Genomic DNA, 12,372 nt, shown 5'->3' with positions numbered 1-12,372 from the left:
TTTCTGGAAGCAACATCAGCACAAGAACTGTTTGTCATTAGCTTCATGGAATGGGTTTCCATGGCCGAGCAGCCGCACACAAACCTAAGATCACCATGTGCAATGCCAAGAGTCGGCTGGAATTTTGTAAAGCTCGCTGACACTGGACTACGCAGCAGTGGAAACGTGTTCTATGAGGTGATGAATCACGCTTCGTCATCTGGCAGTCCGAGGAACAAATCTGTGTTTGGGGGATGCCAGGAGAACACTACCTGCTCCAATGCATATTGCTAACTGTAAAGTTTGGTGGAGGAGGAATAATGGTCTGGGGCTGTTTTTCCTTGTTTGGGCTAGGCCCTTAATTCCAGTGAAGGAAAATCTTAATGCTACAGCATACAATGACATTCTAGACAATTACGTCCTTACAACTTTGTGATATATAATATAATAATAAATAGTATAAAATTAAGAAAAACCCTTATCGAAACAGTGCAAATCAGCTGTCAGCTCAACTGGTTTTAATACACCAATGGTAAAATGATGGGAGAGTAGTCAGGATTGAGGGAAAGATGAACAGAGCAATGTACAGAGAGATCCTTGATGAAAACCTGCTCCAGAGCACTCAGGACCCCAGACTGGAGCGAAGTTTCACCTTCCAACAGGACAATGAACCTAAGCACACAGCCCAGACAACGCAGGAGTGGCTGAAGTAATATATATAATATATGCCATTTAGCAGACGCTTTTATCCAAAGCGACTTACAGTCATGTGTGCATACATTCTACGTATGGGTGGTCCCGGGAAGTCTCTGAATGTTCTTGAGTGGCCCAGACAGAGCCCAAACTTGAACCCGATCAAACATCTCTGGAGAGACCTGAAAATAGCTGTGCAGCGACGCTCCCCATCCAACCTGACAGAGCTTGAGAGGATCTGCAGAGAAGAATGGGAGAAACGCCCGAAATACAGGTGTGCCAATCTTGTAGCGTCAAACCCAAGAAGACTTGAGGCTGTAATCGCTGCCAAAGGTGCTTCAACAAAGTACTGAGTAAAGGCTCTGGATACATATGTAAATGTAATATATAAATGTGCAGTTTTTTGTTAATGTGCAAACATTTAAAAAAAAAAAAAACGTTTTTGCTTTGTCATTAGAGGTCACGTGTAGACTGATGAGGGGGAGAAAACTATTTAATCCATTTTAGAATAAGGCTGGAAAGTAACTAAATGTGAAAAAATTCAAGGGGTATGAATACTTTACGAATGCACTGTATATTGCTCCAGCCATTATCATGAGCCCGTCCTCCCCAATTTAGGTGCCACCAACCTCCTGTGAGTGCAATGTTGTCTCTTGCTGCAGAGTCCCCAGTCTTGAGGTTCTAAGTCAAGTAAAAAAAAAAAAATCTATCCATTTGAGTCTCAAGTCAGACGTGGGTCAAAGTCATGTGACGTTTGTGCTGCCTATTCTTTAATTAAAGTTACGTTTATGCTGCCTACCCTTTCATTTAAGTTACGTTTATGCTGCCTACCCTTTCATTTAAGTTACGTTTATGCTGCCTACCCTTTCATTTAAGTTACGTTTATGCTGCCTACCCTTTCATTTAAGTTACGTTTATGCTGCCTACCCTTTCATTTAAGTTACGTTTATGCTGCCTACCCTTTCATTTAAGTTACGTTTATGCTGCCTACCCTTTCATTTAAGTTACGTTTATGCTGCCTACCCTTTCATTTAAGTTACGTTTATGCTGCCTACCCTTTCATTTAAGTTACGTTTATGCTGCCTACCCTTTCATTTAAGTTACGTTTATGCTGCCTACCCTTTCATTTAAGTTACGTTTATGCTGCCTACCCTTTCATTTAAGTTACGTTTATGCTGCCTACCCTTTCATTTAAGTTACGTTTATGCTGCCTACCCTTTCATTTAAGTTATGTTTATGCTGACTACCCTTTCATTTAAGTTACGTTTATGCTACCTACCCTTTCATATAAGTTACATTTATGCTGCCTACCCTTTAATTTAAGTTACGTTTATGCTACCTACCCTTTCATATAAGTTACATTTATGTTGCCTACCCTTTAATTTAAGTTACGTTTATGCTGCCTACCCTTTAATTTAAGTTACATTTATGCTGCCTACCCTTTAATTTAAGTTACGTTTATGCTGCCTACCCTTTAATTTAAGTTACATTTATGCTGCCTACCCTTTAATTTAAGTTACGTTTATGCTGCCTACCCTTTCATTTAAGTTACGTTTATGCTGCCTATTCTTTCATTTAAATTACGTTTATGCTACCTACCCTTTCATTTAAGCAACAGAAGAAGGCAATATGAGAGTATGAGATAGAGAATATGTGACGAGTGACAGTTTATTTGTGCATTTTTTACAGGTCACTTGTGTTCAGAGAATTTCAAAACATATTTGCTTTGAACCTTAATAAAAGCAGCAATATGAAGACAGCAAGCATAAAACAAATTACATTACACAACACTCCAAGTTACTGAAAAATGTCCTGAATTACAGGAAACTTCAGATGTGTAGTTTATCAAGACAGAAAGTTGTAGATACATAAGCAAGCCAAATGTGGCAATGGGAACAGAAATAGTGAAGAACGTAGCACCTTCTCTGCCCACATCCTGTTTTGAACTGTGCAGTTAACCACGTAGCTAAGAACTCACACTTTTTTACGTGACAAAACTGCCAGACATGCTGTCCAATAACTTGTTTGATCACATGTAAATATGCAACGCATACATGTCTTAAGTTATATACAAGCAAAATGTTTAATTGAGGAAGATCGAGCCTTTTCATTCATAGTCTCTCTTAGTTATCACCCTACATCCAATGGTCACAATTTTAGAAATGGCAAGCACAATCTTTGTTTCATTGGCTGCACACACATGAACTGAGTTCTTGCGTTCCTTATTACAAATAACTGCATTCTTTATTACAAAGAAGTGTTACAATTTTAAGAATTGACACTGTTTCCTCTAGGATTTTGGTCAAGAACAAATCCTCTGAAAATGGTTGTGTGAAAGTGCAACACCAAAGCAAGTCCATCATGCACACAGTATCTGTAGATAACTGAAGGCTTTTTTTCAAAGGGAGAATGCTTGCTTCCTCCTAATGCTTCTCATGTCCATAATGCTCATATAGTATGTGTCTCTTCCCGATTCCAGGTATGGTATCCATATTAGGACTGTCTCAGCGAGAAATGTTTGTATTGAACATCAAATCACACAAAGACGTACTGTAGTGTTCGTTCATAGCTCAGTTCAGGTGTCCTCCTCCTCCACTGAGTGGTTGAATCCAGGGATGAACTTCAGGATGTGTTTGCGGACGCTGGCTCTTCTGGCCTTCCTGGGGAGAGTCCCAAACAGGGAGGAGACTCTGGAGGCATCCCATGTGGGGGAGGGGGAGGAGAGGGAACTACTGCGGCTGGACAGGCTACCGCTGTGGGTACGGCTGAGGCTCGCTGGGGGCCTGAGGGGCCCCTCCTCGGTGAAGTCTCTGGAGAAGAAGCAACTATCGTCTGGACTGGCCACACTGCAGGGGCTCGGGGAGCCCAGGTCGCCAAACACACTGGCCAGGTCACTGTCCTCCGTCATCCCACTCTGGCAGCTACTGTCACTGGAGAAGCGGTGGCCGCGGTGGCCACTGTGTCCTGACAGAGACATTGGAGACATCAGGGAGTCCATAGAGGGGTGTAGAGAACTGTCATTCAGGTTACCTTGAGACAAGAGAAGAGTAGTTAGTTGACAGTGTGAACTTATTCAATCACAGTATTCATGTGCATTATAAAGGATGTGGTTGATAGACAGGATTTTTCTCCCCAGTTCATTTCTCACAATGATGTTCAACAAAGCTCATTAATAGACAGATCAGCGACTCGTCATTTTCACATCAGCTAATGAGAAAGGAAGTTCTGCGGGTTTCAAAGCTGGGCAAAACCCCTCACCTCGTGTAAGACATTTTTCCTGTAATGTGAGCGCTTGCAACTCCACCCTTTTCTCTCTCAGGGTTTGCTGTGTGGACAAAGACGTAGAATGACGATTAGACTCGGTTGACTCGGAGGTCAGCCATACAGTACTTAACATGACCTGTATAATGACATGTTACCCTGTGACCCAATTCATCTATGTAGGGTCAGTGATGAAATGGTGTTGAGCATACATATAGCTATACTGAACCTGTTTCAATACTGTGCCACCGTTGTTCTGTCATGTGTGCTTAGTTGTGCTGTGCTGGGTGGGGTTATGTGGTTGGCTACAGCACAGAGCACACCACCCATATTTTCCACTGTAAGGTCTTATTCAACTAGGGTGTGTTATTGAAGCCAAACATTCGCCCTGTAAGAGAGACACACCTTGAGCAAGCTCATCTTCTTCTCCAGTTCAATCCTCTTCACCACCGTCCCACACACCGTCTCCATCCTGAGATTACACAGGGACTAAATGAGCCTACAAGCAGCCATAGTTCCTATAAGGTGCGCTAATTCTGACCATGTCCCATAGGGCACTTTATAGTGCACTACTTTGACCAGGGCCCATAGAGCTCTGTTCAAAAGTTGTGCACAATATTGGGGATAGGGTGCCATTTGAGATTCTCACAAATAATTCTGACACCGTGATACAATATCAAGGTTCATCAGAATGTTTCTATGCTCAATGTTTTTCTCATTCTTCAGAGTTAGACAGTAAACCTTTGGCTTGGGTCTCATTGCAGGTCTTACTCACCGTAATAGGTTGTTGGATTCTCGAATCAGGTCAACGATGCCCTGATGGCTTGACCCCTCAATGCTGACCCCATTGATGGTGACGATAACATCGCCTATGTGAACAGAGCAAGAGGAAGAGGGACAGAGAGTGAGAAAGAGAGAGAGAGAGATAGAGAGAAAGAGAGCATATGAGAGATAGACAGAGAGAGAAAGAGAGAGAGATAGAGAGAGAAAGAGAGCATATGAGAGAGATAGAGAAGAGAGAGAGAGAGAGAGAGAGAGAAAGAGAGATAGAGAGAGAGAGAGAAAGAGAGCATATGAGAGAGAGAAAGAGAGCATATGAGAGAGAGAGAGAGAGAGAGAGAGAGAGAGAAAGCATATGAGAGATAGACAGAGAGAGAAAGAGAGCATATGAGAGATAGACAGAGAGAGAAAGAGAGCATATGAGAGATAGACAGAGAGAAAAGAGAGCATATGAGAGATAGACAGAGAGAAAGAGAGAGAGAGACAGAGAGAGAAAGAGAGCATATGAAAGATAGACAGAGAGAGAAAGAGAGCATATGAAAGATAGACAGAGAGAAAAGAGAGAAAGAGAGAGAGATAGAGAGAGAGAGAAAAGAGAGCATATGAAAGATAGACAGAGAGAGAAAGAGAGCATATGAGAGATAGACAGAGAGAGAAAGAGAGCATATGAGAGATAGACAGAGAGAGAAAGAGAGATAGACAGAGAGAGAGAGAGAGCATATGAGAGATAGACAGAGAGAGAAAGAGAGCATATGAGAGATAGACAGAGAGAGAAAGAGAGCATATGAGAGATAGACAGAGAGAGAAAGAGAGCATATGAGAGAGACAGAGAGAGAAAGAGAGCATATGAGAGATAGACAGAGAGAGAAAGAGAGCATATGAAAGATAGACAGAGAGAGAAAGAGAGCATATGAGAGATAGACAGAGAGAGAAAGAGAGCATATGAAAGATAGACAGAGAGAGAAAGAGAGCATATGAAAGATAGACAGAGAGAGAAAGAGAGCATATGAAAGATAGACAGAGAGAGAAAGAGAGCATATGAGAGATAGACAGAGAGAGAAAGAGAGCATATGAGAGATAGACAGAGAGAGAAAGAGAGCATATGAGAGATAGACAGAGAGAGAAAGAGAAGTCAGGCATTTGCGTTGTTGGCCTTTCTCTGTGTGAAAGTTACATGTATTGTAATGGGTGTAACGTGGACATCTCTCTGATTCAATCAGATCAATCGTGGCAGAGGTGTAACTGCGTTGGAGCTGTCAAATCGGTGAGCAGCTGCTCTTGATCATTGTCACGAAGCCACACCCATCCCACTCGCATTAGAAGTTCAGAACGAGAAAGTGTTGGCTAAATAATAATGACGGCTCAAATTGAAAAATCATAAAACTATTCATTTCTACCAGCCTAATCGAGGTGTACTGTAGATCACATCTCACATTTCAGTGTTCGAACTTGTAAACAAGGCTGCATGGGATTTCTCATAATGCGACCCCGTGCAGCCAATGGCAATGTCCACTTTAAGTATAATGACAGGAACCGCTTGTGGATTTGACAGCCCGACACCACCAGAACAAACGCTACAGTGAGGGGAAAAAAGTATTTGATCCCCTGCTGATTTTGTACGTTTTCCCACTGAAAAAGAAATGATCAGTCTATAACTTTAATGGTAAATTTATTTGAACAGTGAGAGACAGAATAACAACAAAAATATCCAGAAAAACACATGTCAAAAATGTTATAAATTGATTTGCATTTTAATGAGGGAAATAAGTACTTGACCCTCTCTCAATCAGAAAGATTTCTGGCTCCCAGGTGTCTTTTATACGGGTAACGAGCTGAGATTAGGAACACTTAAAGGGAGTGCTCCTAATCTCAGTTTGTTACCTGTATAAAAGACACCTGTCCACAGAAGCAATCAATCAGATTCCAAACTCTCCACCATGGCCAAGACCAAAGAGCTCTCCAAGGATGTCAGGGACAAGATTGTAGACCTACACAAGGCTGGAATGGGCTACAAGACCACCGCCATGCAACTTGGTGAGAAGGTGACAACAGTTGGTGCGATTATTCGCAAATGGAAGAAACACAATAGAACTGTCAATCTCCCTTGGCCTGGTGCTCCATGCAAGATCTCACCTTGTGGAGTTGCAATGATCATGAGTACGGTGAGGAATCAGCCCAGAACTACACGGGAGGATCTTGTCAATGATCTCAAGGCAGCTGGGACCATAGTCACCAAGAAAACAATTGGACTGAAATCCTGCAGCGCCCGCAAGGTCCCCCTGCTCAAGAAAGCACATATACATGCCCGTCTGAAGTTTGCCAATGAACATCTGAATGATTCAGAGGACAATTGGGTGAACGTGTTGTGGTCAGATGAGACCAAAATCAACTCAACTCGCCGTGTTTGGAGGGGGGGGACTGCTACGTATGACCCCAAGAACACCATCCCCACGGTCAAACATGGAGGTGGAAACATTATGCTTTGGGGGTGTTTTTCTGCTAAGAGGACAGGACAAATTCACCACATCAAAGGGACGATGGACGGGGCCAAATCTTGGGTGAGAACTTCCTTCCCTCAGCCAGGGCATTGAAAATGGTTCGTGGATGGGTATTCCAGCATGACAATGACCCAAAACACACGGCCCAGGCAACAGAGGAGTGGCTCAAGAAGAAGCACATTAAGGTCCTGGAGTGGCCTAGCCAGTCTCCAGACCTTAATCCCATAGAACATCTGTGGAGGGAGCTGAAGGTTCGAGTTACCAAACGTCAGCCTCGAAACCTTAATGACTTGGAGAAGATCTGCAAAGAGGAGTGGCACAAAATCCCTCCAGAGATGTGTGCAAACCTGGTGGCCAACTACAAGAAACGTCTGACCTCTGTGATTGCCAACAAGGGTTTTGCCACCAAGTGCTAAGTCATGTTTTGCAGAGGGGTCAAATACTTATTTCCCTCATTAAAATGCAAATCAATTTATAACATTTTGGACATGTGTTTTTTCTGGATTTTTTGTTGTTATTCTGTCTCTCACTGTTCAAATAAACCTACCATTAAAATTATAGACGGATCATTTCTTTGTCAGTGGGAAAACGTACAAAACCAGCAGGGGATTGAATACTTTTTTCCCCTCACTGTATGCGGATGTCAGCTAAAGCAGATCTGTTTGAATAAAGCGCTGAGTTTGGGCCACAGAGGAAGTAGGAGGCGGGTGTCTCACCGGCGGTCAGACCTGCACTCTCAGCTGAGCTGTCCTCCTGCACCTTGCACACAAACGTGCACATCTCCACCGCCATGCTTTTCTTCAGCTGCATGCCATACGTCTAGAACAAGAGGAATCATACTTCTGTCACTAGGCAGTACTGATAGCGCAGATAAATATTTCTTGAAAATGTATTTTGCATTCCTTGTAAAAAACTGATTAAATGTCTTACCTGAATTTCAAATCCAAAAGTCTCATTGTCTTGCTTTTGCAACATAATGGTAGTCCTATGTGCAGGCAGAATTCAGTTACACACTTGTCATAACTTGAGTCAATAATTGTGTTTGTATCATAGTATTAACAGTCAATAAAATTTCAATCAAATGTATTTATAAAGCCCTTCTTACATCAGCTTTACAGCAACCCAGCCTAAAACCCCAAAGAGCAAGCAAACAGTGCACTATACAAATGACAAAGGGCTTGTATTTACCTCTGAGGGTCAGTGTAATCCACTAAGGAGTTTGAGCGGGCTCTGTTGGACTGGAAAGTCAAAAATATATTTGTATACATTTTCATACTTTTTTTTTTTAATTCACCTTTATTTAACCAGGTATGCAAGTTGAGAACAAGTTCTCATTTACAATCGCGACCTGGCGATTTCACAACAGTGAAAATATCTATTCTGATTATAAATTCATTTCATGTCAAATAAACAATATTTAGACCAGTCTCTTCATATTCTTGGTAAATAATGTGACAAAATATGTTAATTTATCTTAAACACAGTGTGTTTCCAGGTACATTTTTTCTGCGAGTGAACGAGTCTGTCTCATGTAAAACAAAAATATTACAATTGTCAAACAGCTTTTTGTCTTTGAAAGGGCTCCGTTTTGTTCTGGTAAGTGTTCATGTATTCCTCTCGGATGCCACTGAAACGGTTTCATATACTATCTACAAACATCAATGACCTCTAAGAATAACAAACTGTGTGCAGCTCATAGGTCACATGACTGAAATGATACACAGTAAAACTGTTCCATCTTTTCCTGTTTCTTTCCAAGGTTTCTCACTCACCTGTTGCCAGCCACTTGGCAGAGTCCCGGGAGTAGCCCCCCCATTCTGACTGGTTTTGTTATGGGGTTCCTTCAGAGAGCGCTGATACCACAGACGACCCTTCTTCCTCAGAGAGCCCTCCATAATGTAACTGTCCTGCCTGCTCTGTCGCAGGAGCCTGTTGAGGTTCGTGGTGGATTGCATGGTTGAGTGGAGCGCTCTCTCTTCACAGCACCATATTGCAGCTCTGCTACAGATAGTTCCGTACAGTACCTCTGCATGTGTCGTATGTGGTGTGTCCCTGCCCTGCTGTGCTGCTGAAAGCAAATGTGTCAAAGCGGAAATCCACACCATGTGACTATGGCGAACCTGTGTTCGTCAATCACAGCCCTGTGCTCACTTTTTTTTTCTTATATTTCTTGTGAACTGTTTGTCTGCTCTGCTGCGGCCGGGAAAAGGAATCTGCTTACGTTTTTTTTTCTTTTCAAACATCCCCCTTTTCTTTGTTCAGTCTGTGCGATTCGATTTATGGTCTGTCAGAAATCAGCAATGCATGAAAAACTACCACCTCTATGGTCGTGTCTAGCATCACCTGCTTCCCCTTACTCGAGTTTCTGTTTTCTGAATGGGTTCGAGTCAACCTGAGCCTCTCTGGTCCACCAAGCAAAGAGCTTTGTCTTGTGAGGACAGACAAAAGCAGGCTTTCGCTCGGGGCTAGAGACTTGCTTTACAAACACACGGCATGGGTCAATGGCTAGAAGCCACCAGAGGTGGTTTGATCAAAGAGGAAATCACACACAGGCCAATGGTCACGAATAAAAACAAAGTCGGATGTGCTAAAGAAGACTCTCGCAGGACATATAAAAAAATACTATTTTCCTAATTAATTTTCTAAGATAAAGAACAATATGTTTTAGATGATTATACAGTACCTTTCCTGTTGCATTCATTCAAATACACCAAAATGTATGATGCGTTTGGGATACAAAACCAATTAAAATTGGTCAAATACAAACATCAGAATGTCCCACACCTAAAGCCTGTCTTTGTGACACTGTCCCAAATGGCACTGTATTCCCTATATAGTGCACCACTTTTGACCAGAGCCCTATAGGTTGCCATTTGGGACCAGCCCTCACGAAACAGAATGGTTAACGGCAGTGTTGCCTCACTCTAATCCTATCTGGCCCATTGAACCTGTGTGACCCACGGCAGAGCCAGCTACCAAGCTTCGACGGGACTGTCAGGCCAGTAGATTTTCCCCTCCACTGTAACACTGTGTACAGACAAGGAATGCGCACCAAATGACACACTATTCGCTATACAGTGGCATTCGGGAATGTATTCAGACCCCTTGACCTTTTCCACATTTTGTTACGTTACAACCTTATTCTAAAATGGATTAAATAAAACATTTTACTCATGAATCTACACACAAGCCTCCAGAATTGTGCAAAATGTATACAAAAAAAACACAGACATATCATATTTACATAAGTATTTAGGATCTTTACTTGGTACTTTGTTGAAGCACCTTTGGCAGCCTCAAGTCTTCTTGGGAACGACGCGACAAGTTTGGCACACCTGTATTTGGAGAGTTTCTCCCATTCTTCTCTGCAAATCCTCTCAAGCTCTGTCCAGTTGGATGGGGAGTGTCGCTGCACAGCTATTTTCATGTCTCTCCAGTGATGTTCGATCGGGTCAAGTGAGGGCTCTGGCTGGGCCACTCAAGGACATTCAAAGACTTGTCCCGATGCCACTTCTGTGTTGTTTTGGCTGTGTGCTTAGGGTCGTTGTCCTGTTGGAAGAAGAACCTTTGCCCCAGTCAGGTCCTGAGAGCTCTGGAGCAAGTTTTCATCAAGGATCTCTCTGTATAGTGCTCTGTTCATCTTTTCCCCTCGATCCTGACTAGTCTCCCAGTCCCTGCCGCTGAAAAACATTCCCACAGCATGATGCTGCCACCACCATGCTTCACCGTAGGGATGGTGCCAGGGTTCTTCCAGACGTGATGCTTGGCATTCATGTTGATGTTGGTTTCATCAGACCAGAGAAACTTGTTTCTCATGGTCTGAGAGTCCTTTAGTTGCCTTTTGGCAAACTCCAAGCAGGCTGTCATGTGCCTTTTACTGAGGAGTGGCTTCCATCTGGCCACTCTACCATAAAGGCCTGATTGGTGGAGGGCTGCAGATATGGTTGTCTTTCTGGAATGTTCTCCCATCTCCACAGAGGAACTTTGAAGCTCTGTCAGAGTGACTATCGGGCTCTTGGTCACCTCCCCTGACCAAGGCCCTTCTCCACCGATTGCTCTGAAGAATTCTAGGAAGAATCTAGGTGGCTCCAAACTACTTCCATTTAAGAATGATGGAGGACACTGTGTTCTTGGGGACCTTCAATGCTGCAGAAATGTTTTGGTACCCTTCCCCATATCTGTGCCTCAACACAATCCTGTCTCGGAGCTCTACGGACAATTTCTTTGAACTCATGGCTTGGTTTTTGCTCTGACATGCACTGTCAACTGTGGGACCTTTTATAGACAGGTGTGTGCCTTTCAAGAAGTAGAAACATTTCAAGGATGACCAATGGAAACAGGATGCACCTGAGCTAACTTTCAAGTCTCATAGCAAAGGGTCTGTCTGAATACTTATGTAATTAAAAGGTATAATTTTTATATTTTTAATTTAAAAAAAAAAGAATTAAATCTAAAAACCTGTTTTTTTCTTTGTCATTATGGGATATTATGTGTAGATTGATGAGGAAACATTTATATTGAATCCATTTTAGAATAAGGCTGTAACGTAACAAAATGTGGAAAAGGGGTCTGAATACTTTTTGAATGCACTTTAGGGCTCTGGTCAAGTTGTGAAATATGTAGGGAATAGGGTGGCATTTGGAACACATGGCTCAACTAGAAATGTAATTCTGATGGTTGTCACATTTAACATATTGCAATATTTCATCATTTCCCTCAACTCTGCAGAACATAAACTAATTTGATTTGTACTGTCAGGCCTTGAATACTTCTACGTCGCCATTGGGGGGACAAGCCTGGTTTCAGAAATGTATCCCACATCGCCACATCTGTGAAGTTATGATTGTCCATGTTCCCAGTCACAGTGCTGTAGAATTGAACAGAGAATATGGTTAAACCGAAGCACATTCGGGAGTGGCTGATTCATCTGAGTAGTGCTGCTAACAGCCAAGGTGACAAGGCTTACTTCCCCCATTTAAAACGGACAAATCTGCTGTAGTTGTCAAGTTAGCCGTCTTGCCTTCTGAACCACAGTACATTTATGAATCCTCGCAGAGGATAAACGGATGACATACATAAGAACTTGTCATTTCAGGTAAACGACCGAAAATGAGAGGGAAACGCTCTCATTCCGGAAGTTCAAATCATGCCCTGATTCTAT

At 42.6% G+C, this 12,372-nt stretch overlaps 1 protein-coding gene across 1 annotated transcript; it reads right to left on the bottom strand.

Annotated features, from left to right (window-relative positions):
• Positions 1-2,315: 2,315 nt before the first annotated feature.
• LOC118367129 (cytohesin-interacting protein-like) lies at positions 2,316-10,378 on the bottom strand. Its single transcript, XM_035750205.2, has 8 exons — positions 8,984-10,378; positions 8,400-8,449; positions 8,142-8,196; positions 7,928-8,030; positions 4,709-4,802; positions 4,339-4,405; positions 3,931-3,997; positions 2,316-3,702 (listed from the first exon to the last, which is right to left on the bottom strand). The coding sequence occupies exons 1-8, from the start codon at positions 9,314-9,316 to the stop codon at positions 3,248-3,250; spliced, it is 1,224 nt and encodes a 407-aa protein (XP_035606098.1). The 5' UTR covers positions 9,317-10,378; the 3' UTR covers positions 2,316-3,247.
• Positions 10,379-12,372: the final 1,994 nt, after the last annotated feature.

Source organism: Oncorhynchus keta, chromosome 34, assembly GCF_023373465.1.
Source record: "Oncorhynchus keta strain PuntledgeMale-10-30-2019 chromosome 34, Oket_V2, whole genome shotgun sequence".
Taxonomy (NCBI): Eukaryota; Metazoa; Chordata; class Actinopteri; order Salmoniformes; family Salmonidae; genus Oncorhynchus; species Oncorhynchus keta.
Note: the sequence above shows the minus strand (reverse complement) of the source record. Positions and strands in the feature narration are given on the sequence as shown.